Source organism: Ananas comosus, linkage group 11 (assembly GCF_001540865.1).
Source record: "Ananas comosus cultivar F153 linkage group 11, ASM154086v1, whole genome shotgun sequence".
In the NCBI taxonomy this organism is placed as follows: Eukaryota; Viridiplantae; Streptophyta; class Magnoliopsida; order Poales; family Bromeliaceae; genus Ananas; species Ananas comosus.
In genome coordinates, this window is record NC_033631.1 from 9,966,094 (window position 1) to 9,984,221 (window position 18,128).

At 34.6% G+C, this 18,128-nt stretch overlaps 1 protein-coding gene across 1 annotated transcript; it reads right to left on the reverse strand.

The window, feature by feature from the left end:
• LOC109717851 (BURP domain-containing protein 12-like) lies at positions 1–1,912 on the reverse strand (the record flags this gene model as incomplete). The annotated part of the gene is given in 1 exon segment (XM_020243788.1): positions 1–1,912. A coding segment is annotated over 1 exon segment (1,787 nt), but the record flags the coding sequence as incomplete, so codon positions are not given.

The window sequence follows — 18,128 nt, forward strand, 5'->3', positions numbered from 1 at the left end:
CCGGGCTTCCCGCCGAGCGCGACGAAGGCGCCGTGGGCGGCGCTCCAGTCCGAGGTGTCGAGGTGACAGATGGCGACGCCGCGGTTGATCCGCTGGCGGGAACGGACGGCGAGGATGTCGGCCTCGTAGACGCGCACCTTGGGCACCGAGTGGCAGTAGTAGACGAGGTAGGGGAAGAGGCTCTGGTGGCAGGACACCGACCGGGTCACCGCGCCGCCGTTCACCCCCCTCACCTCGCCGACCACCACGGGGCCGCCGGCGCCCGCGGGGGACTCCGTGCTCCGCACCACCACGTCGCTGCCGAGCACCTCCACGGCGAAGTCGATCACGTCCTCGGCGGAGGTCGCGCACCGCTTCGTCTCGCCGCGGCTCGGGGGCCGCTCGCACTCCGCCACCGCGTCCGCCACCGCGCGCCCCAGCGCCGTCTCCGCCGGGATCGCGAACGCCCCGCGCACCTCCCTCTCCCTGAAGAACCTCCCCGCCTCCACCGCCGCCCACCGACTCTTCTTCTTCGACCCTACGGCGGCGGCGGCGGCGGCGGCGGAGTTTGAGTTTGACGAGGAGGACGAGGAGGAGTTGTGGTAGCCCTTGAAGTCGATGCCGGATTTGGCGTAGGACTTGAAGGTGGTGTTGTCGCCGAAGTAGGAGGCGAAGGTGACCTCGTGGTTGGGGTTGGTGCCCTCGCCGTAGCCCTTGAAGGAGTCGCTGCCCTCGTTGAAGGATCTGCCGTAGCTCTCGAAATCGGCGGCGCCGGCGTTGGCGCCCTTGGCGTAGGAGGCGAAGGAGTCGTCGCCGACGTTGGATTGGTCGCGGTAGGAGGAGAAGCGGTCGGAGCCGGCGTTGCCCCCGGCGCCGTAGGAGCGGAAGAGGTTCTCCGGGACGTTGCCGTTCGCGCCGTAGGAGGCGAACGCGTCCGTGGCGCCGTTCCCGTTCTCGCCGTAGTTCGCGAACGCGGAGCCCAGCACGTTGGTGTTGTTCCCGTAGGAGGAGAAGGAGAGGGGCACGCCGTTCCCGTTCTTGCCGTAGCCGGAGAAGGACTCGTCGCCGGCGTTGGCGTCGCCGGAGTAGGCGGCGAAGGACTGGGCCCGGCCGTTGGACTCGGCGTCGTAGTTGCTGAACCGGAGATCGGGGACGTTGGTCTCGCCGGCGTAGGCGGCGAAGGACCCGGCCCCGCCGGTGGCGGCGGCGCCGTAGCTGGTGAAGTTGGCGGTGACGACGTTGCCCTCGGGCTCGTAGGAGGCGAAGGAGTCGTTGTGCCCGGCCGAGTCGCGGCTGTACCGCCGGAACGAGTCGACAGGGATGTTGAGCCCCCCCGAGTAGTTGGCGAAGGACGTGGCCCCCCCGGCCGCGTCGGTGCCGTAGTTGGTGAAGTTGGAGTTGTCGTAGCCGGCGAAATCGCCGGGACCGGAGCCGGAGCCGGAGCCTTCGCCGGAGACGTCGCCGGAGAGGGAGGGGCAGAGGAGGCTCGCTTTGGAGCAGAGGGAGGGGAGGAGGGAGGAGAAGGAGGAGGAGGAGGAGGCGGGGAGGAGGGAGGAGAAGGTGGCGGAGTCGAGGGCGGAGAGCGGGGAGAGCTTGGAGACGAAGAAGGATGGGTGGGGGCGGTTATTGGGCACCTTGCGGTTCCAGTAACGGATCAGCGCCGCCCGCGCCGTAAACGGGTTCACCCGCTCCGCCGCCGCCGCCGCCGCCGCAGCCCCGTCCGATCCCGCCACGTGTCCCGTCGACACCACTACTACTACCACCACTACGATGAGGAGGCGGAGGAAGGAGGAGAGGGGAAGGGCCATCGGAGTGGTTCGTTTTTTGGGGGGTGGTGGAAAGGGGGAAAAATCACGGGGGAATGGTGGAGTGAGGGGTAGATAAATAGATATAGATGCGGGGGAATTGTGTGAGAAAGGGGTAGGGTTGTGCTTTATCTGTGTCTCTTTGTGTGTGTGTGTGTGTGTGTGTGTGTGTGTGTGTTGTGTGTATGTGTATGTGACATTTTTTATCTACTTTTGTCTTTTTGTGAAGAGGGATTAGTTGAAGTAAAATTCCCCTGTTCACACAGGATTTAGCAATTGAAGGGAAAAAAAAAAAGAAAAAGAAAAAAGAAAAAACTGTCTCAGTACATAAATTAAATAGTTTTTTCATTGGCCAAGTGAAATTCACAATTATGGTTTGATCTAATAGTTATTTTCTTAGATCATAAAAATAGTATAATTTTACCTGAGTATGATAAAATTAAAAGTAGCAGATAATTTTTCTGGTCAAATAAATTATTAAATATATAAATATAAAAATATTATTTTTTAACAATTTAAGTTTTTATAGTATAATAATTGTTTCACATAATATCAAAATAAAAGGTTTACATTATTAATTTTTTATTTAATTAAAATCAATGTTATGGATTTTATAAAAAATCTCGAATTCGGACGAAAAAAAAAAATATTTATGAATTATTTGTTATATAAATACCATTATTTGTTATATAAACACCTTTACGGAGACCGAGTTTGATTCCCTTTTTTTTTTTTTTAACAATAAAACTAAATAATAAATTAAATATAATTTAAAAAATAATTTAAATATTAATATTTTTATTAAAATAATTTGCTTTTATGGTGGAAAAGTTGTCCAAAATAATAAGAGGAAGAAAAAAATCAATAATTAATTAGCGTTGGGGAAAAATTATTCAGGTGCGGATCATTAAGATGTAATTACGATATAAGAATCCCGTTGATTTGGATAATTATAGTCATCCATATATTGGCTTCTATTAAGAACTTTGAATGATTCGTGGAGAACAACAGATATGTCAAATAACGCAAAAAGAACAATTAAATTAAGTACCAAAACGTAATGAGAAATGTACAACATATGAAGCNTTTTTTTTCTCTGCTTGACGGTTGGGAATGGGGAGTTTCTTTCTCCTTTTTTCACGAGAATAAAACTTGATTGTACTAATTCACTTTAACAATAAAACTAAATAATAAATTAAATATAATTTAAAAAATAATTTAAATATTAATATTTTTATTAAAATAATTTGCTTTTATGGTGGAAAAGTTGTCCAAAATAATAAGAGGAAGAAAAAAATCAATAATTAATTAGCGTTGGGGAAAAATTATTCAGGTGCGGATCATTAAGATGTAATTACGATATAAGAATCCCGTTGATTTGGATAATTATAGTCATCCATATATTGGCTTCTATTAAGAACTTTGAATGATTCGTGGAGAACAACAGATATGTCAAATAACGCAAAAAGAACAATTAAATTAAGTACCAAAACGTAATGAGAAATGTACAACATATGAAGCGGGTAAATTATCTCGTGACACAGATGACAACTCCACGCGTTAATTCTTTTCGTACATATTTTTTTAATATTTTTTTATAAATTTATCGGGTTAATTATGATTAATGATGATGATGTTGATGCTACTCTTTATTCTCTTTTGAGTTCTTTTATTAGATTAAATAGTCACTGTCACAAAAGCAGTATTAGTTGTTAACTAATTGAAGGGACCATTTTCGATTTTTGGTTTGCTAATTATAGCAAACACAACGTAATTTTTTGTAGCAAGTGAAAACGATATAGGTTTCATTGTCAACAGCTTGTTTTCTTATCTTCTTTTGGAATTTCACCTCCAAATTATTTGATTCTGGAGCTGCACTGATCATCTCAAATGTGATCTAATCTATCACTCCTCACAACTGATCATCAATTACTGGCTCGTAATTAATCTGACAACTAAGCGCAGGCCCCACAACAAACTTGACTAAATTAAACACGTCCCATTGCGTATGTTTCAAAATACATCGAAACGTGGCTCGTGACCAAATTTAATTTTAATTGGTGGCGAATTATAATATTTATACCGATTAGTGTCAAAATTTATTAATCACTAATTGCTTCTTATGTGTCCGAGGTTGACGCATTAGACTCGTTCGAGTAAATTATTTGGTAAAACATGTTTATACTTTTTTTAATTAATCCTTGTTGACTTGTCGGAAGTTGTAGAGTATGATAATGGGAATTATTAACCATTCATTTATGGTGCATTCATTAGAGAAATGTACAAATCGATGAACACGGCTCGATTTTATGGTACTAGCATTAACTCTTTGTTTGTTTTTTTTGGCATTGTCGAGCCATTAAATCGTGCTCTTTTGCAATAGGTGAAGCCGTACACTGAACAAGAATTAATAAAAAGTAAAAATATATAAAATTTATTTTTTGAAATTTTTAATTTTACTATCTAAGTTTGCTTCAAGTTAGTGAGCAACAATATTTTAATTTTAAAATTTAAATTAATTATTTATTTTAATAAATTTATAATTATGATAACTATATAAATTATACTAACTACATTTATATATTAAAAAAAATTTAAAAAATAGTGATTTTTAGAGTTTGAACCAGCAAAACATAAAGCTTATAAATAATCTAAAGGTGTACTGATGGCGTCGTTTATATTCACTGACCGTTCCTAACTCAAGTGGTAAAAAATTTGATGATTAATATTCGATGTTTCAAATTTAAAATTTAATTATTTTATTTTACCCACATTTGACACTTGATTCCGTTTGTGAGAAACCAAACGAATTCTCAGATATGATTCTTAGAACCATTCTGAAAATTAATTTTTTTTTTTTAAAAAAAGGCGGATAATAACACCTGCATACTTATATAGCTGTAAGCATGACATTAAGTCCAGCAAATGCAATGAGCAGGTGGGCCCACCAACCATCATTCAAAGTACGGAAAAAATGGTAGGACTACAAATGTAACCACATTTATTAATTGTGACGTACGAGATGTTGCTATCGAATTTGGAAACTCCGTTGATCAGTCGAATTATTACTGAAAGCGATCAACTGTATAGGAAGGAAGGTAACAATCGCACGCTGCATATTTTATTCATTAAAAATAATAAATTAAATATTTAACTTGTATTTGATATGAAGAAGGCTTGTTTATATATATATATATATATATATATATAGAGAGAGAGAGAGAGAGAGAGAGAGAGAGAGAGAGAGTTCGGCTACTGTACTTTTATGAGTGTTGGGTCGCTTATACTCATAAGTTTTCGACCCTTAAATTTATTCCATTGATCATTTTCACCCGTTAGATCATATTATTCAACCAACTACCCACTCAACCTGACGGGACCATTATCATTCTAGGTGGGAATCACCATCATCCTAACCCCACATCCCAGCAATCAACGGTTAAAAATTTATGAGTACAAAGAGTCTATACTCATAAGAGTATAGTAAGCTCAGCCTATATATATATATATATATATATATAATTAGACTGGAATACTATTAATAGTAAAATTTTCTTTTTGCTATCAAGTTTTTAATCCTTGGATGAAAAATTGTAGGGTTAGGATGATATTAGTCAGTTAGAGTTGAGTGGTCCCCCTAGGGTTGAGTGGTCTCCACTGGGTTATAGTATTTAATCCAATGGTTAGAAATGATGAAAAGAGTTGATCCAAAGGCTAAAAAACTGGTAGCNAGTATTTGAAGTACCTAGAAAATAAATTTTATGATTTTACGATATCATTTGCCTAGTGAACGAAGGGGCTCAAAATCAACGGCTGAAAATAAAAATCTTACAAAATGTAATAATATGATATTAAAATTTTAAATCAAAGATATTGATCTTGTTTTATATAGTATAAAGAATTTTCTATCAAAATTTCACGTGATTTGGATATTTCTACACCGTTAAACTTGCAAACGGCTCACTACGGCCATTGAAATTTGATGATTTTGAGCTCATTCGATCACTAGGCAAATGATATCGAAAAATAATAAAATTTATTTTCTAGATACTCCAAATACTCTAAATCAAGTTTAACGGAGCCGATCGATGATTCGAAAGTAGCAATATCGAAAACGAGCTGGAAGCACGGAAGGCTCCGTGCTTCCGATAGCATAGTAGCCTCACTCTATATATATATATATATATATATATAGAGAGAGAGAGAGAGAGAGAGAGAGAGAGAGAGAGAGAGAGAGAGAGAGTTGAACTAGAATACTATCGATAGCAAACGAGTTTCGTTACCATTCATTTATTTTCGATGATGGAGCGTCTAAATCGACGATCGGCACTGTTGAACATGATCTATACCACTTGAAGTGTTTAGAAATTAAATTTCATACATTTTCGATATTGTTCTCTTATTCATTAAGTGGACACAAAAATGAACTACTGGAAAATAATATTCTTTAAAAAATGATGATAGGAGTCTTGTAATCAAAATCAAGAGTATAGATCTTATTTCAAATAGTTTAAATAATTTTCTAACAAAAATTCAATTGATTTGGATATCTTTACGCCGTTAAACGAGAAAATGCCTCATATCGACCATTAAAATTACAAATTTTGAGACCCTTTGATCATTAGGCAAATGATGTCGAAACGATTTAAAATTTAATTTCTAAACACTTCAAGTGGTATAAATCATGTTCAATGGTGCCGATCATCGATTTGGGGGTTCTATCATCGAAAATAAATAGATGACAACGGAGCCCGTTTGCTATCGATAGTATTCTAGCTCAACTCTCTCTCTCTCTCTCTCTCTCTCTATATATATATATATATATATATATATATATATATATAGGCCATGGCTACTGTACTATTATGAGTATTGGAGCCCTCGTACTCATAAGTTGTTTTCAATGATGGAGCTTCCGAATCGACGATCCACTCCGTTAAATATGATCTAGAGTATTTGAAACTTCTAGAAAATAAATTTCGTAAATTTTCGAAATCATAATAAAGTCCATCAAGTCGGCATAAAATGAATGGTCAAAATCGAACGACGTTCTAAAAAAGCATGATCGGATCCTTCAATTCAAAATCGGAGTTATTGATCTTTATCTATGTAGTGAATAGAATTTTCTATCAAAAATTCAACAAATTTCGATTCTTTTACACCGTTAAATTAGCAAGTATCCCATACCGGCCGTTAAAAATGGTCAAATTTGTGACCTCTTAATCGTAAGGTAAATGATGTCGAAAAATTATAAAATTTGATTTCCAGAAGTTTTAAATGTTGTAAATAACGTTCAACGGTATGGATCGTCGATTCGGAAGCTCTATCATCGAAAATAATTTATGAGTACGAGGGCGATCGTACTCATAATAGTATAGTAGCCGGACCCTATATATATATATATATATATATATATATATTATCTGTACTTTCTATATAAGAGTGTACATATTACACTCTTACATGAAAAATATATAACCTGTACTTTATATATAAGAGTGTACATATTACACTCTTACATGAAAAATTTATTTGGAGTTTAACATAAAGAAAAGATATGTGAAGTAATATTGACCACAAGAAGGGTAGAGTGCAAAATTTATAACTATACTATAGGGTGTACGGATAGAATTATTGTATATATATATATTAAATTTTTAGATTGGTTCGAGCATTCTAAGAGAAGGTATCGAAAGCCTAACATGAATGCGTTTAATAATCTGATCTGATATATATGTATGAATTATTATTCTAAGTATGAAGTATTCAACAGGGGTGTATTCTAAAAACTTAAGCTACTAGAAAATTACTAATTAGATGGTGGAATCTCGCACATCACATAAGTCACAAGATTCTAATTTGTATTTAATGTAGAGTTAATATCAAATTCTTAATACATTCTAGATCTTCTAGCACACGGCACAAATCCAATGCAATTTACATACAAATCAGAGGAAGATAATTTTGAAATATCGAAACTAAGTCAGATGTGCATATTGAAAATCGTATGGAGCCAGTCGAATAGGATCGAGCCGGAAGGTACCAGATTGCAAGAGATGTTGTAAATCATCAAGTTCTGAGACCATGATAAAAAGCAATATGAAGCTTTTTTTTTTTTTTTGAGAAAAAAGTAGCTAGCTATCTGTTTCATTCATAAAGCAAGATGAATTAAGCATACAGGATGAAAGCAACAACGGCCTCCGAAGACAACAAAAGGTGAAAACAATGAAAAAAAAAAGTACAGAGATTACAAGCAAGAAAGGGAAGAGAGGAGAGGAGGCGGGAAAGCTAGGAGAGGAGCAAGGTCAAGAGTCAAGACAGTATACTCCAGTCGTTTATGAGTCCGTTGATGCGATCAATTAATCGTACTGCGTTGGGTGGTAAAGTCCGAAAGATAACGGAATTTCTATCAATCCATACGACCCATCAGGGTGCAATCTGAAGCTTAAACTGACAAATATTATGTATAAAGATTTAATGGGGAACTAATATTTGTATCATTATTCGTTTTTTTTCTATTTTTGATGAGTTCCAGCTAATTAGGAATAGGATCTTTAATAGTAGTAGTTTGTTCGGTGCCGAATCTGAGAGAGAGAGAGAGAGAGAGAGAGAGAGAGAGAGAGAGAGAGAGAGAGAGAGAGGCATTTGGCTTGTGGGAAAAAGCCAATAAAAAATACTGGTGTTCTTCAATGCTTGAGGGACAGTGATTATTATGCATACATACAATCTAAACTAGTTGTAAAGTGAAATAAGGTGGGGGTGTGAGCTCTGTTTTTGTGTGTGTGTGTTTTTGTGTTTTTTATTTTTTGGGGGTTAAATTAATTTGGGTGCCAGGGATAAAAGAATCGTTTTCTGAATCACATGGAGTTTGTCCTGCTCAGAGAAGCCACCCTCAGGCAACATACATCACACGGTTTTGACACCACTCCCCATGGGCTTTGTTGGTGTGTTTTTTTTTTTTTTTTTTTTTTAAATTTAACTGAAAAATTTTTATAAATATTTATTTTTTTATTTTTTTCTTTTGATTTTTAAAAATTTATATTGGCTCTCTTACAATTTCAAAAAATTTATATTACCGACCGTCCCTAGAGCAAGTGGCAAAGGGTTTGATGGTTGGTACCCGAAACCCAAGTTCGAATCTTAATCGATTCACATTTCCAGCTAAGTTTATTTCTAAATGAAATAAACGAAGCGGATAACGTGCTACATATCTCTCAAAAAAAAGAATTACGTTATCAATGGAGATTACGAAATTACCAAATTATCTTTATTTCTTTTATAAAAAAAATTTCTTAATATATTTTATTATTTTTAAAAATACTTTCAGTATAAATTATAAAAAAAAATAGATAAAATAGTAATAAAATCCTGACGGACGGAAAATAAGGGAGGTAAAATATAGATTTCTTAAAGTGAGATGCTCATTTATGACGCCTAATTAATAGTTATTACTAGTTATAAGGAATAGGATGGTACATCTTATGCCCTGTGATTTTAAATTTAATAATATTTTTTGGGTTTTTAGTATAAAAAATTATAAAGTAATGAACTAAATCTTAATATTTTAAAGACTAGAGTGCAAAATTTATATCCATATTGTCGGCATAGATAGCATTGCTCCTAAAAAATTACTCTTTTCTCTGTAATTAAAATTTAACAAATTTTAATAAATTTATTATCATATTTTATTTTTCTAAAATATGTTTTCTGTAATTAGATTTGGTGGATGGACTTTTATATTTTATTATGATTAGTTTACTTGTAATATTTTCTGATTAAAAATATAATAATTTATTAGAAAATAAAAAAAATGTAAAAAACAAAAGAAAGAAAGAAATCTTAGAAGTCCATTTAATTACTATTGAGGTGGGTACAAAATGAAAACGAGTATGAATATATTTAACACGTTAAATGATAAGAGTAGTCAAAATTTGGGTTTAAGCATTAGCCCAACGAGAAACTGTTATTTAATTAAACCCCCTCAACTTCATGCCATTTTGATCATAAATTTGTCAACTATATATAGTTTTTGTGTATAAATTTTTTAAGTATTTTGAATTCGGTTCTCTTTTAGTTACTTAAAAAATTTTGTTAAATAGTTCTGTTAGATTATTCTAATTTTATTTGCTAAATGGTGATTAAAACTACCAAGTTTGACGAGGTCATTTATGAATTTAATGAAATCTCCAATTTACTTCACTAAAAATCACTCAAATTAAAAAAAAAAAACAATCAAATGATAAGCAATTGAAAAAAAAATAGATCATTGAAGGGTCATTTCAGAAATGAAACCACAAAATACGTCTTCTTCTTGTCCTATTTCACTTATATATTAAAAAAATTGATATTGCCAAAATAATTTCTTTTTTTTTTTCCAGAGCAAACATGTTGAAATTATGATTTTATATTGAGCAATGCTCTCATAATATTAATTTCCAAATCTTTTCATCTTTTCACTAAATTCAATTGTTAGATCTATTTCATTTTCATCCTATTTGAAATCTTACATTGTACTTGGAGAATCTCTTTTTTTTTAATTGCTTTTAATATAATTAAATTTCCCAATCTCTTATATCATAAATGGGAGAATCTTAATATTTTTTTTTCCATATCATGAACAAAATTGATTATTACTGCTCATTAAAGCTTTTTGAGTACACATTTAATGCAAATCAGCAGGACTAAATTTGGAAATCCATAAATAGGAAGATTTTTCTGTTTTGGTAAAAATGTAGGGATCCACTTCAATTTTTTAATTCTCTAAATTCCATTTTTTCCTGAATTGAATTTTTTTAGTTAAATAACTAAAAAAAATTGTTAGTTTTTATGACTCATCTAGCTATTAGTAGTTAGTTAATTTACTTTTATTACTATGCTATAAAGTAGTTTAAACTATTTAATTATTAAATTATAAATCAATTTAGCAAAATTTTTAATTTATTTGATTAAAATCACTTAATTTTTTTTTAAAAAACTTAAATTAAGAAGGTTACAATAAAAACAATTATAATTGAGGGGTTATCTCCATGCATTTTTTTTTTATTTTTTTTATTTTTTTTTCATGTACATTTGAAAAATTATTAAATAAAGACGCAAAAAAATAAGAAACAGAATAGCATTAAGACTTCGTTTGAAACTGCAAGGAGATTGCTTTACGTGTGATGAGAAAGTACGATAAAAAAATATCATATTTGTTTCCGTATGTAATATTGTGTTCTGCATATTCTGTGGTCCCATCCGAGAACGCAGAAGTATATTTCTATATGTTTTCATCTTAATTTTATTTTATCTAATAACGCTAAATATATCTCAATACCAAACTAAGCCTAAAAGAAAAAAAAAGTTATCCATAAAAAACAAAAAAAAGTTGAAACCGCGTTGAAATTAAGGGGTCCAAATCCAGACCCTCTCTCTCTCACTCGCTCTCTCGTCCACTTCTCTTTCGCACTCCCACCAATTAAACTACAACCACTATTTATTCTCCTTTTCTGTTTTGGAAAAGGAATACCTTCTATATGTACACACACACACACACACACACACACGCGCAGACATATATATATATATATATATATATATATATATATATATATATATATATATATCTTATAGGAAGCTATATCATGTTAAGCATAGTCAATTTGCATGACTAAATTCAGTTGTTAAAAAAATAAAATAATAGCTAGAAGTATATGAAATATATAAATAATAACTTAACGTATCTAGCTTAAGAAAATTTTGGTTGGCGTCTCAGGCTCCAATCTCCGCATCATACTTTTTAATCTACGAAAGAAATTTTGCCCACAACAGTATCTACTCAAAAAAATGATCATAATATGAAAATAAAACAAAAAAATCAATCTTAAAAAAATTAATATTTTTTTGGAGCACTTCTCTTACTCATTCAAATCTTATACATCTTCTTAATCTTCAGCTGGTAGTTGCTCCGCGCGTCGAGTCATTTCTGGATTTCTATTGTAACCTATGAACAAACACCTCATCTGTATCACCAAACTGCGATATCTAAACCGATACAGCCTTACCATCACATCAACTACAGAAATCCTTATTCATAAACAATTTGATTTACCAAGAAGTTCCTGCGATTCTTGAGAAGTGAGCTTCCGCGCAACGTCGCCGCGAAGAGGAGGCTAGGACGGCGCTCCCTTCGGCCTAGTTGCGGGCACGTGCGAGCCGTGCGAGGAGGCAGCCGAGGCGGCGGCGGTTCACGGCAAGCGACGGCTCCGGTGCAGACCAGCCCAGCGAGCACTTATATGGGCCGCGGCTGGACTTTACAGGACGATATTTTTTGAATGAGACAACGTTCTTCACATATTCTTCTTCTTTATCATCCTCATAATCTTTGTTAACACAATGAGATAGAGAGAAGGAGATGAGTATGGGGTGAGAGATTAGATGATAATGTTTCTTTTTGCATGAAAAATAATATGTCATGCAAGAAAGAGGGGGTGAGAGGATTAATAGTGGAGGGAAGTAGATTGGTGTTACAAAGCTCATTAATTAATAAAATATAATGCATGTAATTAAATGTGGAGAGGTGAAGGGTTGAGCATTTAGAAGTGGAGATTAATGGTGGAGGGGAGTGGATTGGAATTACAAAGCTCATTAATTGATAGAATATGATGCATGCAATTAAATGTGGAGAGATGAAGGGTTTAGCATAGCATTTAGAAATGAGGATTAATAGTGGAAGGGAGTGGATTGGAGTTACAAAGCTGACTAATTGATGAAATATAATGCATGTAATTAAATATGGAGAGGTGAAGGGTTACGTATTTAGAAGTGGAGAAAAAACGTAAATTTTATATTGGAGATTCATATAAGAAATAAATATTATTTATTAACCTAAGAATGAAGGATTTCTTGTCACGTGGCAAGAAACATTATGGATTCATTATGTTTAATATATATATATATATATATATATATATATATATATATATGCACACAACACTGTAGTGTCACACAATCCATGTGCATGCCTTTTGACTCCAATGTACATGTTTAGAGCAATGCTATATATGCACCTCTATTAGTAGGATATAATTTTCATGCTTTACACATGAGAAGATTAATATATTTTAATTAGTCTTATCAACTTTTTTTTAAATACTAAAAGTTTAAAAAAAGATTTTACATTTGTGGATGAGCAAAGTGACCGCATTTTTTGCGTTTACCTGGTTTGTAGTTTTTCACCATTTTTCTTCATTAATAGAAGTTGATAATTGTGGTTTTAAGGTCAAATTAGGTAGGAGAATATAAGGGAAGGTAGAGAGTAAATTCTGAATATTTTATTTGACATATTTTTTATTTATTTAAAAAGTATATAGTATTTAGAAGATGAAGAGTGTGATTAAATGTTTATAATGAAAATTATGATCCACTTTAAATTATTTTTTTCGAAATAAAAAATTTATTTTATAAGTAAAATATATTATTATATCAAATCATAAATGTCAGAAACTTTAAATGAATATATAAAAATCAAACTTTACCTCCCAATCACACACAAAAAAAACCCTTCAAACTGGACATATTATCATCAAATATTTTTTTATTACAATATCCAAAAAGACCAAGGTATCAAATTTGGAGCTCTCCCTATCACAATCCTTTTGTAACTTAAGTTATGTGAAAGACCTTCAAAGTTAGAGCAATATTAGGAGGTGATATTTTAAGTTATGGACTTATTAAATGTGGCTAGTATTCACTGAATTCAATTATACTAAGCAAACTTTGATCGATTTCAATTAAAATTGAATCTAATTATACGAAGCTAGAATATTATCTTTGTAAAAGCCAAATATATACGAATTTTTAGTTAATAAGTTTATCGTTATTTAGGATTTTTCTATCAACTAAATTATATAAATAAAAGGGGGCAAGTTTTCTAAACCTCCACAAACAGAATTTTTCTATGCACAGAAACATCTCGCCGCACATCCAACGAAACGAATTCTGCAGCTAAGATAACTCTATATGCTGAAAAGAATGCATGTAATCTGCCTCCAAATATGATGCTATCAGAACACCAATTAAGAGACAGACAATCGAATCAAATCACATTAAATTCTTGACCGTTATAATTTTATTAGTGGATCATTAATTGCGGATAAAGTACACCATTTAGGAATTTTTATTTTTTTTAAAAATTTTCTTTTTAGGGTCCTTATTTGACAACCAACCCCCATTCTTGCCTTGTTTAGTACTTGCATTTATTTCTTTGTCTACTGCACTCACAGTATGCATGTTTGAGTGTCTGGGACTCCACAGAGCTGCTTCAGTTGATCGATCCATAGTACTTAATAAATGTAACTTTTTCGAGTCCTAACTATGGTGCCCTTCCCGTCTCACCTTAGATCTATTTTTTATTAGATTGATTTTTCTTAATATATAATTATTTATTAAAAAATTAGAAAAGAAATTCTTACAATATATGCATGGAGCTGCAAGCTTTTTGGCTCAAGTTATTGCTATGATTTGACTTCCTAAAGCATGCTATGTTCTGCAGCTTTGCTCGGATAGGATTTGGATGGACAAAATTTGATCGATTTCGGGCTCAGAAAGAAGAAAATTCGAGTATCTGAGATTTCAATTTGAATCTTTAGATGACAGAAACTTCAGAAAGGTGTGCTACTGAAGCTATTGGATTTATTTCTAAAAACTGCTGCTACTCTTGGCTAGAAGTAAAAAAATTAAGACTAATCTACCTTTGGTATGAATAGAAAAAAAAAAAAAAAAATTTGAGAAAAAGGTAGCACGCTATCTACTTTATTTATTTAGAAGGTGAATTAAACTATATTAGTGAGGCATCATATATAGGCCTCGAGGATGGCGAAAATGAAACGACAAAAAAACAAAAAAAAAAAAAACGCTAACGATTACAGTGGTGCCTCTTTACTGAGAGAAGTTGCTTCTATCGGTTCGTCAGTTATTTAATCTTGTAGATTCCAAGGATTGAGTCTAATAGAAAACTTGTTTTTACTCTAAAATCGCCTCAAGGAGTTAATATTGTGGGGAAAAAAGGTCCTTTTTTTGTCACTTGTACAGCTTTTATAGCTAACTCTCCCACAATCTAACCGTTGTAAGTTTGTTAGTTTTTCCTGTCTTTTTTCCATATATATATATATTACAAATAAACTCAGCTGAAAATACGAAGCAATTAGACTTCAAATTTGAAGCTCCGGGTATTAATCATCAAGCCTTTTTGCCACTTGCATTAGGAACGACCCGTCGCATCATACAAATTAGCATGAATATTATATATATTTCTTTTTTTTGAGAACTAAGTAGCACGCTATTCGTTTCGTTTATTTCATTTAAGAAATAAACTTAGCTGAAAATGTAAATTAATTAGGATTCGAACTTGGGACCTCGGGTACCAACTACCAAGCCCTTTGCCACTTGCTTTAGGGATGGTCGGCAATATTATATATATTTCTAGATCTATTTTCTATCGAATTTATATTGTGTGCCGCAGCGCCCAATTTGGAGTCTTGAGAACTGCAATGGCGCTGGTTCCTATTTATCTTTCCTAAAAAAAGTTGAATTGGTGGTCTAATTCTTTATTGCTAGATCAATGCACAACCATTTACGCAATGTATTCTGAGGTGATCACATGAATATGCTAATTCTCTAACTATTAATGGAGTGGACATGGGAGCTTAATTAGCAGAGTTCAAAATAAGACCATGGTTAGTACCATGAAACAGAGGCTACTATAAATTAATTAAGCTCATTAGTGTAGGCATTTGCATATAGATTATTCATTGTAAAATGGGAAAGAGTTGTTGAGAGGTCTAAAAGGATAAATTTGCTGTTGTTTGTCTCTTTCTTCAATGTGCCTTATACAAGTGGTTGATTTTCTAATAAGGCAGTCAAAATGTTCTCTGATTTGTAATGTGTGTTTCAGATAGTTCTTGTGCATGTGCATGTGTTAGAGAGAGAGAGAGAGAAAATACCTTTTAGATTATCTAGAAATTACTTGATGCATCCTATGCCACAGTACAATTTTAACAAGTTTAGTGTGACCGACCATCCTTAGCGTAGGTGTCAAAGTGTTTAATAGTTGGTACTCGAAATTTCAAGTTCAAACTCTAATTACTTTATATTTTCAGTTAAGTTTATTAATAAAAATGAATAAATAAACGAAATGGATAGTATACTATTTTTTTCTCAAAAACAAGTTTAGTGTGCGACAGAGATTTGACCAAGTTCTTACATAAAGAAAATTAAGCAAGCAGCGGTTGTTTTATATAAGTGCGACTGTCAATTGATTAAGATTAGCTCATTAAAGCTAGTTTTAAATTGGATTATTTATTAATTGGTTCCCACGCGTTCGACTCAAAATGTCAGTTATGAACTGTAATACAGGGGAAAAAAAAAAAGTTTAAGAGAAAGAATAAAATAAAAAGAGCAAGTTCTAGCTAAACTTAAAATTCTGGTCATTACATTTTCCAATCTACATTATTTGTGTATATCTAATGCCGAGTCTAGTCTAAAGCTCGAAGTGTTAGATGCGACTCGAAATTGATTATCGACTCAAATTCGGGTTTTCGACTCGCCGACAGCTTCGCGGTACGACCAAATTGGAAAACAATTTTGTGAAGGAAAAATGAATGTATGTGGTTGGTAGTGGAGGGCTCGGATCTAAATATTAATTTGATTAGGAAGTATTTAATAACTAGAACAACCAAAATAGTACTGTAATTACAGCGGTGTGAGGGGCGGAGCCCCCCGCGGTACTGATCAGATCCGAAATCTGTTATGAATTTTCTTCTCGTTTTTGGCCCTAGATGCGTGAGATCGTGGTCGGTTGTAATCTGAAGAACATTGTATTCCCTTTCGTTTCGATAGTGAAGTTCTCTCCTCTCTCGCTCGTGATTTTTTCTAGCAAAAAATTTTTCACGTAAATCTGTGTGTTATCTTTATTTTTTTCTTGTGGTTTGAGTGTTTCGTATTCGTCATTTTGTTTCCGTTTGTGCGTTTGTCGTAACACGAAGGGATAAATCAATATATTAAAACTTATTAATAACAGGGCAGTTCTACTGAATCTGCATAATTTTACAGGAAAGATCCGAGTAAATTGAATTACTGGACGTTAATACATATCGTCGCCTTTTACATTACTTTTTCATAAACCTTTTTCACTACTTCAAAATGCGTATAGGACAGTACTATAAATTTCACTTGATAGTTTGGTATATGATGCAGAATAGTCTCATTCAATCACTCAATCATTCAAGCTGTAGAACACAAAACAACAAAGAGAACACTGTGTGAGGTGAGGATGAATACATGTTATAGAGCACCATACATTTGCATGCTAAAAGGGCTAATAATGTAGCACTCCACTATAGATCCAAGAGAGAACACTCTGCATGAAGGGATTCAAATTGGTTAGGTTTCCATGAACTTTTTCTCAATCTGCCAGAAGGGATAGGTTTTTGTGGGTGCAGCTGATCAGGAAGAAGGTCAATCAGCCTCTTATCTTTACCCAACATATGTACAGAATGGAGGATCAGATTTGCCATGAACAGCTCACAAGTGCTACAACATGATGTGGACATGAAAAATGTGAGACAAGTTTCTGTACTATTCATGTGCAACTGCTCCCCACTGTGAAGGAAATGTTTTGTGAAACAACCATTACGTAGGCTCGAACGATGAATCCAAAATGTAAATTTCAATTAAATAAGAAAATTTTAAATAAGACCGGAGACCTTATGAAACTTCAATGCAAAACTTCTTGTTCTGATACCGTCTAATGAAATGTGGAACATCCGTTACTCTCTATAAACTTAAGCTGTTATAGGATGGTGTTTTTTTAATATTTATAATTAACATCTATAATGTTCATGGGCCACATATCACACCAAACTACCCAATTCGATATTCTACAATCAAGCATTAAAAAAATTACATATTAATACAAATTGTGAGAGTTTAACTCAAGTGAAAGTCTCTCTAACAAAATAAAAAATCAATCTCATTTATTCGTTAAATATCTCATTTACGTGCATTGTAATTCGAGTTACTATTACTTCTATTAAAGGGAAGATGAATGGTTGAGGTTGAGTGCGACGAATTAAACTTTGCTTTGATAATGCGTCCTTAAGCTAGCTCGGCTCAAATCTTCTATCATCCTTTTGTTAAGACTCTGTTTCAACGCTAGAATAAGTATTATAAAGTATGATTTTAATTTTTGCTTCTTAAAAGAAGTTTAATCATCTATGATTTAGTAGAATAACATATTTAACTTATAAAGTGATATATCTTATTCTGAGAAAATGACTTAAAGACCGAACATGGTTATGTCAATCT